The 24,515-nt window shown below is 36.4% G+C and overlaps 1 protein-coding gene across 1 annotated transcript in view; it reads left to right on the top strand.

Annotated features, from left to right (window-relative positions):
- Positions 1-24,515, top strand: part of LOC306848358 (alpha-1A adrenergic receptor-like) — a 47,334-nt gene that overhangs the window by 5,476 nt on the left and 17,343 nt on the right. Inside the window, exon 3 of the mRNA XM_079382860.1 lies at positions 3,471-5,257. Within this exon, the coding sequence (XP_079238986.1) occupies positions 4,333-5,257 (925 nt within the window). The 5' untranslated portion in view covers positions 3,471-4,332. The remainder of the gene's footprint in view (positions 1-3,470; positions 5,258-24,515) is intronic.

Raw genomic sequence — 24,515 nt, 5'->3', positions numbered from 1 at the left:
TCTGATTATTAAGCTGCTTCATATTTTTGTGGAGACATTTTTGTCAGGACTCTCTGATGAGTATAAGATTCAAAAGAACAGCATTTATTTACAATAGAAATCTCTTGTAACATTATAAATTTTCTCTTTTGATCAAGGTATTGCATCCTTGTTGAATACAAGTATTAATCTATTTTAAAAATGTATTTAAAAAAAAATCAAAAAATCAAAATTTGAACAGTAGAGTAAACGTAAATATAAATGCAGTTTTTTGTTGACTTTAATGCTGGCTGTTTTCTAATTGATAAATGAATGTCCAATCAAGGGAATAAATTAGTTCACCAAACATTGCCTTCGTTGTGGCTCATATTTGAAATTCCTAATCATGTTTTAAAGAAGAAAGAGAATGTTTAATAGGTTTGTTTTAAAGTGCAACACTTTGATAATTTCTAGAATACAAATACTTTGTGTTAATAAAGCCAAACCCTGTCCCTGTGTGCATGTGCGTCTTTCTTAATAAAGAACATTTCATTGCACAAAAGGTTCTTTAGATTAAAAAAAAGGTCCATTTTAGAATTGATCACGGCAAGGTTCTTGACCAAAATGGTTCTTCTATATGGTTGGAAACCTTTATTTTTGAGAGTGTGTGTCAGCACCAGCCTAACAGCTCGTGTTTTCTAAAGCACAGTTGCTGGTTGAGTGAAGCTGGAGTAATTTTGTGTCCTAACACCTCTGTTGTGTCCAGCCAGCAGCGAGAGTCACCTCTGTGCCTCATTAAGCTGGAAATCAGATCAATATTCCTACTAATGTTGGAAACTTGAGAGCGTCTGAGTAGGAGTGTTAAGCTTGCGTGCATTTTTCCTCTCAAAGTTAATTGATAGAGTCACAAACGGATGGTAGGCGATCTCATTAGAAGTGATTAGTGTCAATCTAGAAAAATAATAAAGTAATGAAAAAGATCATCATTCTTTCAGCTGAAAATGAAGCATGTGTATGGTTTATGATCAAGTGGTTTCCTGTGTGTGTGCAGACTCACTGTCACAGCCTTGCACAGTTGAATTTATTCTGACATCATTATAAATAGAGAAGCAACAGACGGCAAAAATGATTAATTTTCCTGTCTCTCTGATTCTGCTGATGCAGTTTGGCAGAACACTGGTTAAGGTAGAAAAATGACAGAACAGAACAGAAGATTTTAATTTCTAAAGGTCAGAAAGCCAGAAATCTCACAAAAGAAACAAACCAATACGTCTTTGTCGACAGGCACCGAAAAAAAGGGATTTTGTTGTGCAGCTGAGGGATTTGCTTGAAATCATACGATATATGAATGTTATTAAATATGTTTTCTTAACTTACTATAAGCTTTTTTCTGTGTCTTATGGCAAGCAGCAAGAATTGGCTTGATTAAAGTGGGAATTAGAGAGCATGAAAATGCAAAAAATAAAAACATTCTATGCTTTTTTTAAAAAAAATGTTGAGGCAGCCTTGTGTTTTTGCCCAGTGGGTGCGTTTTTCACAACTGTGAGGTACAAAAAAATAAATAAAAATCTGTTGCTGTTTCACTGCATTCAGAACCGGCCAGAGTCTCACAGGACAAGATCTCGTTAAAACCCCTGTGAAAGGTCGTTTTCTGCATCTGTGGTTTCCTTCGCTCAGAAACAATCTGAAACTCGGGTTTTATATGTTCTGAAGAAAATAAGAGTGCTTGACAGAGCGTTACTATGCTGGATGCGGCTTTGCGGTTGTTAAGGTGCTTCTGTGTGGTTACTAGGGTATTTCAAATGGTTACTAGGGTATTTTGGGTTGTTTTACTCTCTTACATTTACATTTACATTTATGCATTTAGCAGACGCTTTTATCCAAAGCACTTACATTGCATTCAAGTTACAGTTTTTACATTTTATCAGCTCTTTTTACTCTCTCTGCTTTTTTATACTAGCAAATGAAAATAATGTGCACAAACCCTTTAAAAGGTATGTGCAATAATATTTATATTGTAGTTCATATAGTATAACAGCATAGATATTGTACACTAAAAAAATGGTGCTATATAGCACAAAAAATGGTTCTTTGGCTCAAAATCATAGGGGAACCACTTTTGGTGTTGTATAGCACCAAATCTTGGTGCTTGGTTCTTCATCGGTTCTTTGGCATGACTGAGGGGCTATATAGCACCACTACCATATACAGAACCTGTTTAGTTCCTGTATGGTTCTTCAGTGGTTCTTTGGGGTGATTAAGGTGCTATATAGCACCACTGCTGTACAAAGAACTTTAAGCCCTTTAAAGGTTTTTTACGAGCCAAAGAACCACTGTTGGTGCTGTTTAGCACCGTTTCTGTTGAAGAAATACAATGCAATATGGCACCACTTATGGTTCTACATAGCACCATTTGACAAAGGTGCTGTAAAGCACCTTTAAAGATATGGTGCTATATAGCACCAAAAGAGGTTTGAGCCAAGAATCACTTTTAGTGCTATATACAACCATTTTTTTTAGAGAGTACCTGTTTGCATTTTATTTTCTATTTATGCATCAGTTTGTCACGTTTTCAGAATAATCTGTGTTATGGCACGTCATCTATCAAGTTCTCAAGTGCTGTTAACATTTGGCTTTCAATGAAGTCAGTGTGTTTTTTTTTTCAATGTGTTTTTGGTTAAATGCCTGAAATAAGATCTGTGGTGAACACAAGCTCAAGATATATTCACGGTTTATTCTACAAAATAAAATACATCAGTAATACTCCACTTCTGGTTTGCTCATTAGTCTTGAAAAAGTGAAAGTGAAGATCATCTTGATAACCAAAATGTGCAATAATCATAAACTTGTCACAGAGCTTATTTTCTGCAGTAATTAAAATAAATGGGATTTTTTTTTCTTGAGGGAACAAACTGAGTTGGTCTACAAAAATACATCTCTTTAATTTTCATGACCATTTTCCAGTCTCTCCCAGATTTAGGTTACTGTACCTTTAAGACTTCTATATGAAAAGTACCTCTGAACAAGATGTCTTTGCAGCTTCAATAAAGTTGTGCATGTTAGAGTATGGCTATATAATCACTAATTAACCTTAGTAATTTAGACTGCTTTTTCAATATTTTTTGTCTTAGAATAGATGGAATGTAGAATTTTAATATCTATTCTGTGGAAAAATTAGAAAATTTTAGTTGTGTGTATTAGACAGCAACTGTTCAGTTTTGCTGTCCCATTTCATTTTGTGTTTGACATGGCGAATGAATCACTTCAGCAGAAACATATAAATAACAGCATTTGTTTTGTTGAGGATCCCTCATGGAGAGAAATCCATTTGCAGGCCCTTTATCGGAGAAATATGAATTAATGAATCTCTATATCATTATCCACTGGAACTGGTTCATATATTTATGCCAAACGATTGCACACTTCATTATAATGCATGAGTGGTGGTTTAAAAGTTGCCTGTCTGATAAATGAATACACTTCACTGATCCATTTTCTCTGTCTCTTTTCAGAGTTCATCAGTCTTCAAACCAAACCAGCATGGCTGCTTTACAACCAGATCTCTCCTGATTGAAGCCGTTTGCCTAAAAATTGTGTGACTCACTGAGAACTGCACTTCAGCCAAAAATATCTCCTCAGCATATGCCAAAGTGCTTTTAGCTTTGTCCTTGTTATCCGCTTTGCAACCTCAGTGACATCAGCCAACGCCATGCAGACTTTCAATGCGAATCCGATTCTGGAGTGACTGTCAGCACCATGTGGACTGTTTCCAACCGCTGCAGATGCGCGCAAAAAGACGGGAAGCTCTTGTTTTACAAAGCGCACAAAGACATTAACAGTGCTTTATGAATGTGCAAAGAGAGATAGAGAACGCTTTGACACCTTTGCATGTCGATGCATTGATGCATGTCTAAAACGCATCGCTCATGCATCAAACCTAATGCCTGGACAGACTACAGACAAACCTCTTTTCTACCTTAATAGATCACACATATTGCAACAACGGCGTTTGTGTCATTCTCATTGTTCTGTAGGATGTTGCAGCTGCACATGGTTATGAACATGTCAAAACAACCCTTGAATTTATGACTTTATGACAAAAGAATCTGACATTCTCTGCAGCATAATATGTTTAGTTCCTCTTGTTTATTCCTTCACCCACAGCTATTTTCCACGAACATACATCATTAAAAGCTCATCTAGGAGAATGAGAAATGAGACACAACAGGTTAAATTTCATCACGTTCCCTCATTGCAATGCTGGAAATGCCCCAATGTTCTTGTTCCACAGCCAATGCAGTAGTTTCGAAGTTTTCTTTGAGAGAATCCAATATTAAGGTGCAAATTGCCCCAAAATTTAATATCCTTTATTAAATGCCTGGACTTCTTGAACAGATGATTCCCCTCAAAGACAACATGACCCCAGAGTCGTTCCACGAAAACTGTAGCAACTGCAGCCAGGCTCTCGTCCCAGAGCTGAATGTCATGAAGGCCGTCGTTCTGGGAATGGTGTTGGCGATCTTCATCATTTTTGGTGTTCTGGGCAACATCCTGGTCATTCTCTCGGTGGCTTGCCATCGTAATCTACGCACAGTTACGCATTACTTCATTGTGAACTTGGCGGTTGCGGACCTTTTGCTGAGCTCAACGGTTCTTCCGTTTTCTACGGTCTTTGAAATGTTGGGTCGTTGGATTTTCGGACGGCCGTTTTGTGATGTTTGGGCGGCAATGGACGTCTTGTGCTGCACGGCGTCAATCATGAGCTTATGTGTTATTTCGGTGGACCGATTTATCGGCGTTAGTTATCCTCTGCAATACCCGTCCATCGTAACGGAGCGACGGGCATTGCTTGCACTCGTTGTTTTGTGGGCTCTGTCCATTACCATCTCAATCGGACCTCTTTTTGGATGGAAGGAACCGGCACCAGAGGACGAATCCATATGCAAGATAACCGAAGAACCCGGCTATGCCATTTTCTCTGCATTAGGGTCCTTCTATCTCCCTCTAGTGGTGATTCTGTCGATGTATTGCCGCGTGTACGTGGTTGCGAGGAGGGAGACCCGAGGACTGATTAGTGGACAGAAAACGGAAAAGTCTGATCATGCCGCAGAGGCCGTAACTTTGCGGATACACCGTGGGAATACAGCGGTGTCTGAAGACGAGGCCTTGCGCAACCGGACACACTTCGCATTGCGTCTGCTTAAGTTCTCCCGAGAGAAGAAGGCTGCTAAGACCCTGGGCATCGTGGTTGGATGCTTCATTCTTTGTTGGCTTCCATTTTTCCTGGTTCTTCCGATCGGTAAGTGTCTTACATTTTACATTTGATTATAAACAAATACCAGATTGTGGAAGTGAAGATATCTTTGTCTGCCAAATCTACGCTAAAATATGCATTTGTAATGTATTTGACCCAACAGAATATATATGAAGAGATAACTGGTAGCTGTAAGAAAAGAGTCTCGCCTTTCAGTTTAGGATCATTCTCAGATTCATTTATTTGAGAATGACTTTCATTCTTACTTTTTTTGTCATGAAAATTCAGTGTCACACCAAAGACATACCCCTCTCTCTCTCTCCCACTTCTCTTCCTGTCAGCTCTGATCTGTCCTATCATAATAAAAGGCAAAAACTAAAAACTATTTATAAATTAAAAATAAATTACATGCAAATTAATAACTTTTCCCCCCGAATGATCACTATGTGCACCATTTGAGCCCCTTCAAAGCCTCTTCTTTCTCTAAAGTTTGACTGTAGTTTTCCACACCTTTTTGCATTTTTTAAAGGAGTCATATGACGTGATTTCATGTTTTCCTTTGTCTTTGGAGTGTTACAAACTGTTCGTGCATATATAAGTTCTGTATGGTCGCAAAGATTAAATTCTCAAACCCAAAGAGATATTCTTTCTAAAAGTTAAAGCTGTAGTCTACGATGTTGAAAATCAGTCGAGAAAGCCAGAATTTTTAAAAAACTCATCCCGCCCCTCCACACGCACACCCCTCCCCTCTGTGCTACCTGATCCCTCCCACCAGGAAACGACCTGAACAACGTCACTCAGTCAAGCAGGAGTAAACATGGAACAGAGATGTACCATGTGCGATGTCGGCTAACATTCCAATGCCGACCGGTAGCATGATCATGTTGTCAGACTGATAAAAAGCTATTTATGTAATACACCACACCATAAAAGTATAAATAAATGCTTACCTGCTCAACAAAAAGTCAGCCATGTCAGCGTCGGTTTTAAGTCCAAGGTTTCTCTGAAGCTTCCTCCAACGGGCAATGGTGGACCCTATATTGATTCGGCTTTGAGTCCGGCGTTCTTCACATTTTTTTTTTTAATCTCTGCTCTTTCCTCAATTGACTTTCTCTTTCTTCTAACCTTGACTGTTGGGGCGAGCAGGGGCCGCTTGCTGCTGTCTGTTTGTTGGTTTTTCTCCATTGCTGAGTTGATGCTGCCTACTTTCGCGCAAAATTTCATGTCGCAGGAGGGGGCGGGGTGGGGTGCGGTGGGTGGAGACGCGAGTGGAGCAAGGGATTGGATGAGAGCAGTTAACCAATGTAAGCTGTCCGGCCGGACAGCTTACATTGGTCAATTTCTCTGCGGGTGTACACCCAATAGAGTGAATGGATTTTTTTCATTCTTTTTTCTCTTCATATTATTAGGATTGTACTGTAGAACCATAACCAGCATCTAAACGAGGTTATTAATAATGAACAATCTTTGAAATCGTAGACCATAGCTTTAAGACTCATCCACACCTTCCTAAAATGCCTTATTCAAACACGTATATATCTACATGTTTACGTCACTACGTCGCCAAATGTTTACACAAAGAAGGAGGCATAACTTTTATTCCCGCTGTAGTATTGTTGCCGCCACGATTGAAACTGATATTCCATATATGGTAAGAGGTGCAACATTTCCGTCACACACTTGAGGTATTCGGCCAATCACAATGAAGTGAAGTGAAGTGAAGTGAAGTGACATACGGCCAAGTATGGTGACCCATACTCAGCATTTAACCCATCCATAGTGCACACACACAGCAGTGAACACACACACACCGTGAACACACACCCGGAGCAGTGGGCAGCCATTTATGGTGCGGCGCCTGGGGAGCAGTTGGGGGTTCGGTGCCTTGCTCAAGGGCACCTCAGTCATGGTATTGAGGGTGGAGAGAGCGCTGGACATTCACTCCCCCCACCTACAATCCCTGCCGGCCCGAGATTCGAACCTGCAACCTTTGGATTACGAGTCTGACTCTCTAACCATTAGGCCACGACTTCCCCCAATGCACTGGATAGCAGGCCAATCAGAGCACACCGTGCTTTTCAGAACGATGAGCTTTGTAAGAATTGACACGTTTCAGAAAGGCGGGGCAGAGAGGAGAAACAATAATGTACAGTATGTGTAAAATAATGTTTTTTTTAACCATATGACCCCGTTAAATATGAGTTTAACATTGGTAACACCAACGGAAAAAGCTTAATTATTTATATTTTAATATATATAATATTTTAATGTGTGTTTCTAAATAATTTTTAAATTATTTATATTAATTAATTTGTTTAGCTTTTTTGTGCATAACAATATGGAGTAAAAACATTTTACATGTTATTAGTCAAGTCAAGTCACCTTTATTTATATAGCGCTTTTAACAATACAGATTGTGTCAAAGCACTTAACAGTATCAAATTGGAGGATAGAGTGTCAGTAATGTATAATAATAAGATTAAACACTCAATTTTCAGTTAAAGGCATTTCATTATTGAATTCAGTGATGTCATTTTCTAGCTCAGTTTAGTTTAAATAGTATCTGTGAAATCAAACTGATGATAATCGCTAGAAATCAAGTGTCCCCAACTGAGCAAGCCAGAGACAGTGGCAAGGAACCAAAACGCCCTCTGTGACAGAATGGAGAAAAAAACCTTGGGAGAAACCAGGCTCAGTCGGTGGGCCAGTTCTCCTCTGGCCAGGATATTATTGTTTATTCATTTTTAATTATTTATTTAATTAAAATTTTAAATGTATCAATGTAATATTTTTAGATTGTTGCAATTTCTTACAATAATAGTATTATGTAGTTAGGTATTTTATTATATTTTTAGTTATTTTGTTTTATTTTTAGTTTTATTGTATTTTTAGTCGAGGTCTTCACTGGGGATATGTCCCCCAGGGCTAATCCAGGTGTCCGGCCTCCGCCCAAGGTCAAGGCCGCAGACATCATCTCCTGGCACCGATCCACCATCTGATCCGGACACGGACTTAGAAACAGAATAAGAAAGAAACAGACAAATATTAGCATAAATGCCATTCTTACGATGTAACAAGTAAGAGAGATGGTAGTATACGTTGTGTCAAAATGGTTGATTTATTACCCTCATAAAAATTCCACCCCCCTCCCATAACTGGACACCTGTTTTGTACACCCCTAGCCCCCACCGTCTCTAAGCGGCCATTTTATTGACCTTATGGTGAACTTAAGAATTTATGACAATGTGTGTGTGTGTGTATGTGTGTGTGTGGGGCCAATGTTATGTGGTTTAAACTTTAAATGGTGAATTTGTGTTAAATGGGGTAAAGGGATGTTTTTATTAAAGTGTTTTCAAATACATATCAAGAAAAAAAACATCAAACATGTACGTAAAACGTACAAAGACTGTTTATTTCCCTACAAGTGTAGACTTAAAACAGGAAAAACGTAGAAAATAAAACAAAAAAGCATTAGATACACTATCTTAAAACTAGTTGTTTGACAAAGTTAAATAGAAGAAGTGAGCGCGTTCGTTTAAACCTATTTTGCGGTTTTAAAAAGTTGTGACTTTAAAACAGATACAAAGTTAAATAATATAGATTCGTTTTTATCTTACGATGGTACGTGTGTTTTTCCCTTACAAGTGGACACTAGTCTTGTTAAAACAGTTTTAGGAAAAACTAAAACAAATAAAAAGCATTAGATACGCTATTTCCTATCATTAGAATTTAAAACTAGGTCCTTTGACAAAGTTAAATAAATAGAAGAGTTGCGAGCGCGTTCGTTTATCTATAACAAAAAAGAATCGGATGCGTTAGTTAAAACAATAAGATATTTATCAAAAAACTATGTCTTGCTTTTTTTTTAAAGTTTGACTTTATAACAGACATAAAGTTAAATAATATAGAGACGAGTTCTCTTACCGTGAAGTGAAATAAAAAATATCAGACCGTTAAAACACCAGCATAAGATAGCTGTAAAATCTTCTCACATTACAATTGAAAACCTAGCATTTGTCCCAACTTAGAAAAGTTAAACAAATGTCTATCTTACGGCGATCGTTAAAACACCAGCATAAGATACTTGTCGAAGTCTATCTTGCGGTCTACCATTAGCTGCACTGACAGAAAGTTAAACAAAAAGAAAAAGCCCTGATCATCTTACGTTGAAACATCCGTCCTCAGTGCTGTCAAAACTCAGAATGAGCTCGCGGGCCGCTGTCAGGACACACCCACAGCACCGCCCTCTAACGCTGTAAGGAGAGACCGGTCTGAAGATTTGCATGTTAAAGAAATTAAAGTAATGTTTTAACATTAGAACAAAGTTATTTTATAAATATTTTACATTTCTCAATTAATGAAACCGTTCACCATTCATCATAAACCTTTTCACTTTTGAAATTAGGTTAATCTATACAAGTTTTCTTTTAAACATTCACCTCTAGGACACAGGAAAGTGTTGTTTTATTTTATTTTATTTGTTATTCATACTTAACACCTTTTATTTATTTACTCTTTGATATTGTCAATCTTAAAACTTCTAGTGTGCTATGTCGGTTAAAATACACATGTGTGAGGACAAACTGAAATGTATACAGAGTAATAAAATCAGCACACCTCTCTGATTTTCTTGCCGTAAGACTTGTTATCAGTTGAAACAGACGTACAACCTCTAAACATTTACATCAACACACAATATGCAAAATATCACCGCTCATGCACCGCAATGAAACGAGAGAAGTTTGAAGATGGCGCGCAGAATCCTTGACGCTGTGCTATATCAGTTGCACGCGCAAATATCAGAATGAAAAGTGGTAAGAGAGGATTACACTGTGATTTTCTCACCGTAACACTTGCGTGTGTTATCTATCAATTGAAACAGAAGTGCGTAATTAAACCTCTAAAGTTTTACAACATGCACCTGCGAGCGCGCAGGGTCTGATGCGAACTTTGCCTAAAGTTCACTGATCAAAGCATGGCATCTATTTTATGACGTGCACCTGCGTGTGTGAACTCTGTCGAAGGTTTAGGAAAAAGTTCACAGACCGGTCAAAGGAAGTGTGACCTATTGAACCTTTTCATGACACACATCTGGTGAAGTTAGGTATAATTGAGAATTGAGTATTTATAATGTATTTATAATCTATTCGAATGTGACTTTAAACTAACGTTTAGGATGTGATGAGATAGTCAAAGAAGGCGATAACCACAAACTTAAATAAATACAGGTCCCCAAAGATGATGGTTTTAATAAAATGCTGTAGGAAAACATTCTTTAATTTACTTCATTTTATCTAGTTTTATTTCTTTTTTCACTCATATATTTTTCATCCGTCAACACAAACACACACACACCTACACATAAACATCCACATAAACAACCATACAGTTAAATATTTAAACTTTTATGATGTCTCATACAAACCTTTTATAAATAAAAAACTTTTAGAATCACACTGGGTATCTTTACAAGGTGATGAAAAGCAGCATGATTAAACAATGATATAACTTTTGTTTTAAAAAATACGATTTTAGATCTTCCAAACCTAAAACCACAATGTTCTAAAGCAAGGATTAGAAGCAGTCAAACGATCCTCTGAGTAAAGCAAGACACTTACAGAGATTTTTCTTTAGGAATTGGACCTAAATTAGATAGATAAAGAAAAAACACGCACACACACACACACAAATCTGAGTATGCTAAATTTTAAATACGACCAAAATCATATATATTGTTTTTACTTGTTGTTGTCATTTAAGAAATGTTTTCATTTTAATCTACACTGTAGATAGTATGTGTACTGTAAAAGAACAAATATACATTTCACTTAAAACTTCAGTAAAATAATTACACCGGCAGTTTTAAACATGATTAAAAAGTTTTAAACACTTTGTGTGTCACTAAAGTAAGTCATGATGTCAATTGTCTTTAAATTAAACTTTAGTTTTATTCTTCAATTTCTTTAAAATAGCCTGATGATAATACATCCCAAGTGGTTTTCTCACGAGTAGATAACTCTTTGGATGTCTTTGTGACACAAACATAATTTTTTACTTCAGAAAAGTTTTCGAAACGTATGACTGAACTTTTACTCATTTGACAGACCTACGTTTCAAATTATTTACCCGAGGCGTTTAACAGCCAGAGGGGTTACATGTTATTTTCTAACGTTCGTGGGAACCTTTATTGGTGTAAATTTCTCACCTAGAACACAAAACTTGTAAATCTTTTGGATTGTGTATGTTTTAGGTGAAGACAGCTCTTTGCGAAAGACAGCTCTTTAAGTCTTGCTGTTTTAACCTTAAACCTATTACACCTGAAGCAAATCAAACTATTGCACTGAAAGCTGCACATTCATTCAAGTTTGAACATGTTAAAATCTCTGCACTCTTGTAAAGACACATAAAACACACACACACACACACACACATACACTAAAACAAAACCCTATACAGTTAAACATTTAGACTATTATGATGTGTACTATTTATGTTTTCATCTCTACAAGATGAGGAAAGCAGCATGATTAAACAATGATATAACTTTTGTTTTAACAAATAAGTTTAGATCTTTCAAACCTAAAACCACGATGCTCTAGAGCAAGGATTAGAAGCGGTCAAATGATCCTCTGATTAACGCAAGACTCTTACAGAGGTTTTTCTTTAGGAATTTGACCTATATTAGACTGAAAATTACTTACGGTTGTCTGTAACAAAAGTATAAGGTCCCACAAATGCTTCTCAGAATCTTTACAACAGATTAGACTTTCTTTCTCACCTTAAAAACGGTATTATTAACCGCAGAGTTTAAATGTAGCATTTGTTCACAGTATAATGTTCTATTAAAATAAAAACAACTGGTCTATATAGGTTTATCTAACTAAGATTTGATCAAATAACTGATATAAGAAACATGCAAATATTTGATAAGTCCATCTTATCACACCACAACCTGACGTGTCTGATGGTTTATGATGGTATCTTCCTGATACAGATGTGTTAAGTGTGTGTAAAATAGTTTAAAAAGTCATATTTTTAGCTTTCACGTAGGATTTGTATCCACGCTCAAGTGGTTTTGTGTAACATAATCCTGAGACAAATGAAAACAGAATGCGTGAAAGGGGTTTCTCTTTAAGATATTTGTAATGACAGACTAAAAGCTTTATAAAACAATCGTGCGTATGCATTTCTCTCGTACATGTATACAGTAACCGATGAATACACAAAACAGTATTAATACATAACCTCATAAATTCAGCGTGATTCTATCATATCAATCAATAATAAAATATTTAATTTATATACCGTATCAGACTTTCTCTTCAAAACACAAACTTTCTTAAGACTTTTTTAAATGTGTTGAACAATCGGTTTTGGGGGAAAACAGTATAGTGTTGTGTTTCTAAGTTAGGATGCTTGTAGTTAATCCCGTCTTTATCTAAAATATTTTTGTATTCAAACTGTCTCACGCACACACACACATGTTGGTTTTAATGTTTTCTGGGGACTCTCCATAAGCGTAATGGTTTTTATACTGAACAAACTGTGTGCGCTATTGCCCTACACCAACCCTACACCTAAACTTAGCCCTCACAGGAGACTTTGTCCATTTTTAGATTTTCAAAAGAACACCATTTAGTATGTTTTTTTTTTTTAAGCCTTTTGAATTACGGGGACATAGGCAGTGTCCTCATAAACCACCTTCATATTGTAATACCTCTGTCATACCCACGTCATTATACAAATTTGTGTCCTCATAAACCACATAAACATGTACACAGGCACACACAGCTTTCCCGGTCAGCCGCAAATTGCCAACAATATTCTTAACTTTGTTTTATCATTCAGCTGTAGCTAAAACCTATAACGGAGTTATACTATAGATGCTGAAAGAGCTCATTAACCTGTTTAACTCTAAAAATGTTAACAATGTCGCTCACGACTAGTTTAACAAACAAGGGTACGCTCATAAAACAAGTCTGGAAGCGATTTGAACCATTCTAACAACAAGTACAACCGCTGCAGAAAATAGCCCCGCAGTAAACTCTGGATGTGATAACGACCGCCTTATCAGATGTTCAACATATTATTACAAGGCCTTGCTTATAGTTTATGATGAAGGTAGAAAAATATAAGAACACAACCAAATCCTAACACTATTTCACGAAATAACGCAACAACGGGTGCTCCGTTTCAACATATACACGTCAAATCTGTTTTACCCTAAGTATATCGTATTCTTCTTATATATATCTATATATATATATATATAGATATATATATATATTTGTTTAGGCTAAATAGCTACGTTTTAACAATTCTTTTTGTTTTTACAAAGATGTTATATTGAACGCGTGTAACTAATACCTCCTTCAAACGTTGCGGCCTTTCAGGTCAGCGAACCACAATACCCAGCATACACCTCAGACTACAAACGCGGCCGTCGGGGATCCATAACCCAAAATGCTTGTGCGTGACAGCGCTCTAAACCGTAGGACTTCTGATTATACGGGCGCACAGATATAAAAAGACACGCATTTCCACACTTTTTGTGAAGTACACGCACCTTTCCGTGTTGTGATGATGTAAACCCTTTTTGTGGTCTCTGTTAGCGACGTGAAGTCCAATACATTTCTGCGAAACGATTCTTTCCCACAGTTCGGTTCAGTGATTCGGTTCAAATAACCAATTCTTTGTCTCATTAAGTCGTCTCGCTGTAATCAAAACGGGTGTGAAAGGTGGGATAACATATTAACGTGATGTTTTGGTACGTGTCTTACACAACTGTGCGTTACTTAACGTTTTTATTAAGTTTTAATATAAAAGGTAATAGTCTGTTAACAATTTTGATGCTTTTATTATGAAATCGTACAAAGAACCACTAAAGTACGCACTGTTTGTTAACACGGAATAGTCAAAATAATAACCTACTACGAGGTTTATTTACAGCATGCCGAATGTAATACAGTTAAACAGAAACATTACAACATTTCAAACTTGTTAAACAACAGCTTCAATACATTCCTCTTATGAAAACGATTAAAATCGAATGCTGTCAAACAGAACGTTGTCTGCAAGTTCCCGACGTGTAAATTACCAACAAGTTCTCAATATTCTCAATATGAAAATATGTTCAAAACGCATAAACATCCATCACGCATATAGTTTGTGCGTCGATTTAACACGTTCTGTACATACGATCAAAAACACGACCGACAGACAGACAAAACCTCAACGATAGCTGAGATGGATCAGGAGGGAGGACAAAATTATTATTCTTCGTCACAATAACATACCGGGTCCGAGAAATTTGATACCCTTACTACAGATTTTCGCGACATTCTTTATTCTAGTTGTTATTTTCCTCTTATTCAATCATAAACCTGCAAGAGTTAAATTAATTGATAACATTTGAACAAATTCTCTAAGTGAAAAAATGAAATCCTGTGTTTTACGTTCAGATTTGTCTGATCGTTTTGCGATATTGCATCATTCTGTAATTCGGGTTAACAGGGTTAAATTCTCAAAAGAAATACAACAACGATTAAACGACAGTCCTTCTACATGACACCGCTTAAGACTAAACAACACTAAAGGACTTCTTTCTGGTCTGTCTACGATGCGTGCGTTCACAAGACAACCCGTGCACGAAAAACGGGGGTTTGTGTCTTTCTGTTAGCTACATACGACTATTTCACTTCAAACTTTTCTAACTATTACGCTTGAAGCTACGCGTTTCACAGTACATACGCAGATACGTGTTTCTTTTTCGCATGTCTCTAAACAATAGTTAGGTAAATGACTTACATACAGCTGATACGTCATTTTAAGTAAAAGGTGGGACGATTTATTTCTTTTTTATTTTGACCACACCAATGCTTTGATACCCACGTTTTCGACGTCTGTCTTTTAAGCCTGACCCCAGAAAACAGATGTCTCAAAATTTAGTTCTTCTTTTTATGAAAACGTGCGGTAAACAGTTTTTGTCCTCATCTGCAGTATACCGATGCGTTTTAACACGACATAAATCCCAATAGTTAGTTAGCAAACACGACTGTTTATTACTGAGATAAGTCACATCAGAGCTGCATTCTAGTTTATATTCAACATTTTTCATCTACCTACATGTTTAACGGCGCTACTGTTCTAGGTCTCCTCACGCCGTTGTGAGATATAAACCGCAAAGTTTTTTCATAGCGTTAAGCTTTGAAACCATAACAATTTTTACGTTTCCATGACTTTGCGCGCTCTTTCTGCTTGAATTTGTTTACCGCAGTTTCACCATCCTTATCTTATTTTCCCCCGCCTAATTGTATTTGTTAGGCCTTACGCTTGCTAGTTTTGTGCTGTTCATATAATTCGATATTTCTGCTATTTTTTATTCAATAAATATACCCTCTTCATTCACAATATTGTATCAGGTATAAGATACAAGATCCTTTCTTATTACATTGATAACAAACAAACAAAAAACTTAGTATCTGTACCGCTTAAATAGTTACCTTTAAATGTTTTAAATAAAGACATTTTTATGAAGTCAGAGAACAGAACAAGGAGTTGAGACAACCTTTTATTTCAACAATATATCGTTGAGTATCCGATCATACATTGAAGTAGTGACGAAAATGATCACATTTACAAACAAGCGGTAGTAACGACATTATACCGGTGGTCTAGCCAGAAAAGAAAATCTCTGCAGACAAACATGTTTTGCTCAAATATAAAATCAACCAGCGATTCAACAATTTCACACGTTATAGAATCACAATTTTTTGCAACCAACGACGTGCATAAATCTGTTATACACGTACACAGACAGAGAACCTCGTTAATGTCCATTTCATCCTCACATTCAGACGTTACATCCAGAATTTTTCTGGTTATTAAAAAGACAGACTCTTTGCTGGTGAGAAACATGCTACTCAAATCAGGCCATGGGTTATTTTTCAGGCTTCTTACAACGTCCATTTCGTTCTTGAGATTTTTTACACGCTCTGTATCCCCCGCACAATCGCGATTCGGATCGCAAGCATGGTCGATGGCCGTTTGCATCAGTTTGATCATCTGTCCTCGGTAATGCGGTTTAACAGCGGGGTCTATGACGTCTTTTACAAGACACGTTTTTCCAGTACCGTAGTCGCACTCCAGTCGCACATCCGCAACATCTCCAGAACTCCGGTCACGATCCATTAGCTTTTGCGCAGCGTCAGACGATTTTTTCAGAATTCGATTCTTTCCAAGAGATACGTTTTGTCCCCTAACCGATATAGAACATTGTCGCCGTTTCCTAAAATCTTGATTGACCGTTTTAATCCACGATGGTCCTGTGGAATTTCGCTTTCAGTTTCCGGTTTATGGTTCAGATCCGCCGAGGCGTTATCAGTAGAAACATTGCGGGGGGCGTCAGGCTCAGATGAATTGGATTCTTGAAGCTGATTCTGTCGATCCATGTATATAACGTTTTGATTGTTTTTGGTAGCTCCGTCGTCTGCACTTTCAAACCTGGTAGCAACGCCGTAACTGAGTTTGTCAGACCAGTCATCGTCGGTTTTAGATTTCGGAGCCGCCCTCAACCTGTTGGCTGGTGTACAGGGTGGGGGTTGTCGCCAGGAATTCCTAAACATCGGTCACGGCTAAGATAAGTTTTTGTTTGTTTGTTATCAATGTAATAAGAAAGGATCTTGTATCTTATACCTGATACAATATTGTGAATGAAGAGGCTATATTTATTGAATAAAAAATAGCAGAAATATCGAATTATATGAACAGCACAAAACTAGCAAGCGTAAGGCCTAACAAATACAATTAGGCGGGGGAAAATAAGATAAGGATGGTGAAACTGCGGTAAACAAATTCAAGCAGAAAGAGCGCGCAAAGTCATGGAAACGTAAAAATTGTTATGGTTTCAAAGCTTAACGCTATGAAAAAACTTTGCGGTTTATATCTCACAACGGCGTGAGGAGACCTAGAACAGTAGCGCCGTTAAACATGTAGGTAGATGAAAAATGTTGAATATAAACTAGAATGCAGCTCTGATGTGACTTATCTCAGTAATAAACAGTCGTGTTTGCTAACTAACTATTGGGATTTATGTCGTGTTAAAACGCATCGGTATACTGCAGATGAGGACAAAAACTGTTTACCGCACGTTTTCATAAAAAGAAGAACTAAATTTTGAGACATCTGTTTTCTGGGGTCAGGCTTAAAAGACAGACGTCGAAAACGTGGGTATCAAAGCATTGGTGTGGTCAAAATAAAAAAGAAATAAATCGTCCCACCTTTTAATTAAAATGACGTATCAGCTGTATGTAAGTCATTTACCTAACTATTGTTTAGAGACATGCGAAAAAGAAACACGTATCTGCGTATGTACTGTGAAACGCGTAGCTTCAAGCGTAATAGTTAGAAAAGTTTGAAGTGAAATAGTCGTATGTAGCTAACAGAAAGACACAAACCCCCGTTTTTCGTGCACGGGTTGTCTTGTGAACGCACGCATCGTAGACAGACCAGAAATAAGTCCTTTAGTGTTGTTTAGTCTTAAGCGGTGTCATGTAGAAGGACTGTCGTTTAATCGTTGTTGTATTTCTTTTGAGAATTTAACCCTGTTAACCCGAATTACAGAATGATGCAATATCGCAAAACGATCAGACAAATCTGAACGTAAAACACAGGATTTCATTTTTTCACTTAGAGAATTTGTTCAAATGTTATCAATTAATTTAACTCTTGCAGGTTTATGATTGAATAAGAGGAAAATAACAACTAGAATAAAGAATGTCGCGAAAATCTGTAGTAAGGGTATCAAATTTCTCGGACCCGGTATGTTATTGTGACGAAGAATAATAATTTTGTCCTCCCTCCTGATCCATCTCAGCTATCGTTGAGGTTTTGTCTGTCTGTCGGTCGTGTTTTTGATCGTATGTACAGAACGTGTTAAATCGACGCACAAACTATATGCGTGATGGATGTTTATGCGTTTTGAACATATTTTCATATTGAGAATATTGAGAACTTGTTGGTAATTTACACGTCGGGAACTTGCAGACAACGTTCTGTTTGACAGCATTCGATTTTAATCGTTTTCATAAGAGGAATGTATTGAAGCTGTTGTTTAACAAGTTTGAAATGTTGTAATGTTTCTGTTTAACTGTATTACATTCGGCATGCTGTAAATAAACCTCGTAGTAGGTTATTATTTTGACTATTCCGTGTTAACAAACAGTGCGTACTTTAGTGGTTCTTTGTACGATTTCATAATAAAAGCATCAAAATTGTTAACAGACTATTACCTTTTATATTAAAACTTAATAAAAACGTTAAGTAACGCACAGTTGTGTAAGACACGTACCAAAACATCACGTTAATATGTTATCCCACCTTTCACACCCGTTTTGATTACAGCGAGACGACTTAATGAGACAAAGAATTGGTTATTTGAACCGAATCACTGAACCGAACTGTGGGAAAGAATCGTTTCGCAGAAATGTATTGGACTTCACGTCGCTAACAGAGACCACAAAAAGGGTTTACATCATCACAACACGGAAAGGTGCGTGTACTTCACAAAAAGTGTGGAAATGCGTGTCTTTTTATATCTGTGCGCCCGTATAATCAGAAGTCCTACGGTTTAGAGCGCTGTCACGCACAAGCATTTTGGGTTATGGATCCCCGACGGCCGCGTTTGTAGTCTGAGGTGTATGCTGGGTATTGTGGTTCGCTGACCTGAAAGGCCGCAACGTTTGAAGGAGGTATTAGTTACACGCGTTCAATATAACATCTTTGTAAAAACAAAAAGAATTGTTAAAACGTAGCTATTTAGCCTAAACAAATATATATATATATCTATATATATATATATATAGATATATATAAGAAGAATACGATATACTTAGGGTAAAACAGATTTGACGTGTATATGTTGAAACGGAGCACCCGTTGTTGCGTTATTTCGTGAAATAGTGTTAGGATTTGGTTGTGTTCTTATATTTTTCTACCTTCATCATAAACTATAAGCAAGGCCTTGTAATAATATGTTGAACATCTGATAAGGCGGTCGTTATCACATCCAGAGTTTACTGCGGGGCTATTTTCTGCAGCGGTTGTACTTGTTGTTAGAATGGTTCAAATCGCTTCCAGACTTGTTTTATGAGCGTACCCTTGTTTGTTAAACTAGTCGTGAGCGACATTGTTAACATTTTTAGAGTTAAACAGGTTAATGAGCTCTTTCAGCATCTATAGTATAACTCCGTTATAGGTTTTAGCTACAGCTGAATGATAAAACAAAGTTAAGAATATTGTTGGCAATTTGCGGCTGACCGGGAAAGCTGTGTGTGCCTGTGTACATGTTTATGTGGTTTATGAGGACACAAATTTGTATAATGACGTGGGTATGACAGAGGTATTACAATATGAAGGTGGTTTATGAGGACACTGCCTATGTCCCCGTAATTCAAAAGGCTTAAAAAAAAAAAACATACTAAATGGTGTTCTTTTGAAAATCTAAAAATGGACAAAGTCTCCTGTGAGGGCTAAGTTTAGGTGTAGGGTTGGTGTAGGGCAATAGCGCACACAGTTTGTTCAGTATAAAAACCATTACGCTTATGGAGAGTCCCCAGAAAACATTAAAACCAACATGTGTGTGTGTGCGTGAGACAGTTTGAATACAAAAATATTTTAGATAAAGACGGGATTAACTACAAGCATCCTAACTTAGAAACACAACACTATACTGTTTTCCCCCAAAACCGATTGTTCAACACATTTAAAAAAGTCTTAAGAAAGTTTGTGTTTTGAAGAGAAAGTCTGATACGGTATATAAATTAAATATTTTATTATTGATTGATATGATAGAATCACGCTGAATTTATGAGGTTATGTATTAATACTGTTTTGTGTATTCATCGGTTACTGTATACATGTACGAGAGAAATGCATACGCACGATTGTTTTATAAAGCTTTTAGTCTGTCATTACAAATATCTTAAAGAGAAACCCCTTTCACGCATTCTGTTTTCATTTGTCTCAGGATTATGTTACACAAAACCACTTGAGCGTGGATACAAATCCTACGTGAAAGCTAAAAATATGACTTTTTAAACTATTTTACACACACTTAACACATCTGTATCAGGAAGATACCATCATAAACCATCAGACACGTCAGGTTGTGGTGTGATAAGATGGACTTATCAAATATTTGCATGTTTCTTATATCAGTTATTTGATCAAATCTTAGTTAGATAAACCTATATAGACCAGTTGTTTTTATTTTAATAGAACATTATACTGTGAACAAATGCTACATTTAAACTCTGCGGTTAATAATACCGTTTTTAAGGTGAGAAAGAAAGTCTAATCTGTTGTAAAGATTCTGAGAAGCATTTGTGGGACCTTATACTTTTGTTACAGACAACCGTAAGTAATTTTCAGTCTAATATAGGTCAAATTCCTAAAGAAAAACCTCTGTAAGAGTCTTGCGTTAATCAGAGGATCATTTGACCGCTTCTAATCCTTGCTCTAGAGCATCGTGGTTTTAGGTTTGAAAGATCTAAACTTATTTGTTAAAACAAAAGTTATATCATTGTTTAATCATGCTGCTTTCCTCATCTTGTAGAGATGAAAACATAAATAGTACACATCATAATAGTCTAAATGTTTAACTGTATAGGGTTTTGTTTTAGTGTATGTGTGTGTGTGTGTGTGTGTGTTTTATGTGTCTTTACAAGAGTGCAGAGATTTTAACATGTTCAAACTTGAATGAATGTGCAGCTTTCAGTGCAATAGTTTGATTTGCTTCAGGTGTAATAGGTTTAAGGTTAAAACAGCAAGACTTAAAGAGCTGTCTTTCGCAAAGAGCTGTCTTCACCTAAAACATACACAATCCAAAAGATTTACAAGTTTTGTGTTCTAGGTGAGAAATTTACACCAATAAAGGTTCCCACGAACGTTAGAAAATAACATGTAACCCCTCTGGCTGTTAAACGCCTCGGGTAAATAATTTGAAACGTAGGTCTGTCAAATGAGTAAAAGTTCAGTCATACGTTTCGAAAACTTTTCTGAAGTAAAAAATTATGTTTGTGTCACAAAGACATCCAAAGAGTTATCTACTCGTGAGAAAACCACTTGGGATGTATTATCATCAGGCTATTTTAAAGAAATTGAAGAATAAAACTAAAGTTTAATTTAAAGACAATTGACATCATGACTTACTTTAGTGACACACAAAGTGTTTAAAACTTTTTAATCATGTTTAAAACTGCCGGTGTAATTATTTTACTGAAGTTTTAAGTGAAATGTATATTTGTTCTTTTACAGTACACATACTATCTACAGTGTAGATTAAAATGAAAACATTTCTTAAATGACAACAACAAGTAAAAACAATATATATGATTTTGGTCGTATTTAAAATTTAGCATACTCAGATTTGTGTGTGTGTGTGTGCGTGTTTTTTCTTTATCTATCTAATTTAGGTCCAATTCCTAAAGAAAAATCTCTGTAAGTGTCTTGCTTTACTCAGAGGATCGTTTGACTGCTTCTAATCCTTGCTTTAGAACATTGTGGTTTTAGGTTTGGAAGATCTAAAATCGTATTTTTTAAAACAAAAGTTATATCATTGTTTAATCATGCTGCTTTTCATCACCTTGTAAAGATACCCAGTGTGATTCTAAAAGTTTTTTATTTATAAAAGGTTTGTATGAGACATCATAAAAGTTTAAATATTTAACTGTATGGTTGTTTATGTGGATGTTTATGTGTAGGTGTGTGTGTGTTTGTGTTGACGGATGAAAAATATATGAGTGAAAAAAGAAATAAAACTAGATAAAATGAAGTAAATTAAAGAATGTTTTCCTACAGCATTTTATTAAAACCATCATCTTTGGGGACCTGTATTTATTTAAGTTTGTGGTTATCGCCTTCTTTGACTATCTCATCACATCCTAAACGTTAGTTTAAAGTCACATTCGAATAGATTATAAATACATTATAAATACTCAATTCTCAATTATACCTAACTTCACCAGATGTGTGTCATGAAAAGGTTCAATAGGTCACACTTCCTTTGACCGGTCTGTGAACTTTTTCCTAAACCTTCGACAGAGTTCACACACGCAGGTGCACGTCATAAAATAGATGCCATGCTTTGATCAGTGAACTTTAGGCAAAGTTCGCATCAGACCCTGCGCGCTCGCAGGTGCATGTTGTAAAACTTTAGAGGTTTAATTACGCACTTCTGTTTCAATTGATAGATAACACACGCAAGTGTTACGGTGAGAAAATCACAGTGTAATCCTCTCTTACCACTTTTCATTCTGATATTTGCGCGTGCAACTGATATAGCACAGCGTCAAGGATTCTGCGCGCCATCTTCAAACTTCTCTCGTTTCATTGCGGTGCATGAGCGGTGATATTTTGCATATTGTGTGTTGATGTAAATGTTTAGAGGTTGTACGTCTGTTTCAACTGATAACAAGTCTTACGGCAAGAAAATCAGAGAGGTGTGCTGATTTTATTACTCTGTATACATTTCAGTTTGTCCTCACACATGTGTATTTTAACCGACATAGCACACTAGAAGTTTTAAGATTGACAATATCAAAGAGTAAATAAATAAAAGGTGTTAAGTATGAATAACAAATAAAATAAAATAAAACAACACTTTCCTGTGTCCTAGAGGTGAATGTTTAAAAGAAAACTTGTATAGATTAACCTAATTTCAAAAGTGAAAAGGTTTATGATGAATGGTGAACGGTTTCATTAATTGAGAAATGTAAAATATTTATAAAATAACTTTGTTCTAATGTTAAAACATTACTTTAATTTCTTTAACATGCAAATCTTCAGACCGGTCTCTCCTTACAGCGTTAGAGGGCGGTGCTGTGGGTGTGTCCTGACAGCGGCCCGCGAGCTCATTCTGAGTTTTGACAGCACTGAGGACGGATGTTTCAACGTAAGATGATCAGGGCTTTTTCTTTTTGTTTAACTTTCTGTCAGTGCAGCTAATGGTAGACCGCAAGATAGACTTCGACAAGTATCTTATGCTGGTGTTTTAACGATCGCCGTAAGATAGACATTTGTTTAACTTTTCTAAGTTGGGACAAATGCTAGGTTTTCAATTGTAATGTGAGAAGATTTTACAGCTATCTTATGCTGGTGTTTTAACGGTCTGATATTTTTTATTTCACTTCACGGTAAGAGAACTCGTCTCTATATTATTTAACTTTATGTCTGTTATAAAGTCAAACTTTAAAAAAAAAGCAAGACATAGTTTTTTGATAAATATCTTATTGTTTTAACTAACGCATCCGATTCTTTTTTGTTATAGATAAACGAACGCGCTCGCAACTCTTCTATTTATTTAACTTTGTCAAAGGACCTAGTTTTAAATTCTAATGATAGGAAATAGCGTATCTAATGCTTTTTATTTGTTTTAGTTTTTCCTAAAACTGTTTTAACAAGACTAGTGTCCACTTGTAAGGGAAAAACACACGTACCATCGTAAGATAAAAACGAATCTATATTATTTAACTTTGTATCTGTTTTAAAGTCACAACTTTTTAAAACCGCAAAATAGGTTTAAACGAACGCGCTCACTTCTTCTATTTAACTTTGTCAAACAACTAGTTTTAAGATAGTGTATCTAATGCTTTTTTGTTTTATTTTCTACGTTTTTCCTGTTTTAAGTCTACACTTGTAGGGAAATAAACAGTCTTTGTACGTTTTACGTACATGTTTGATGTTTTTTTTCTTGATATGTATTTGAAAACACTTTAATAAAAACATCCCTTTACCCCATTTAACACAAATTCACCATTTAAAGTTTAAACCACATAACATTGGCCCCACACACACACATACACACACACACACATTGTCATAAATTCTTAAGTTCACCATAAGGTCAATAAAATGGCCGCTTAGAGACGGTGGGGGCTAGGGGTGTACAAAACAGGTGTCCAGTTATGGGAGGGGGGTGGAATTTTTATGAGGGTAATAAATCAACCATTTTGACACAACGTATACTACCATCTCTCTCTCAAGTACATCGTGTGTTATGAGGAGTGTTCCCGGTTCAGGTTGATCTAATTAATGCAGCCTAACAATCCTTTAAAGGATTTGAATAATAGAAGTGTAGAAGTGTTGTGTGTAAACCAGGTTAAAGAAATGTGTCTTTAATCTAACTGACAGAGTGTGTCTGCCTCCCGCACAGTGTTAGGTAGATTGTTCCAGAGTTTAGGTGCTAAACGGCCAGAGATTTGAGAACGCAGTGGACGTGGAGGACTATAATGTGATAAGAGCTTGC

The sequence above is a fragment of the Barbus barbus genome, assembly GCF_936440315.1.
Source record: "Barbus barbus genome assembly, chromosome: 28".
Lineage (NCBI taxonomy): Eukaryota > Metazoa > Chordata > Actinopteri > Cypriniformes > Cyprinidae > Barbus > Barbus barbus.
The sequence above is the reverse complement of the archived record's forward strand: the minus strand, read 5'-3'. Positions and strand labels throughout refer to the sequence as shown.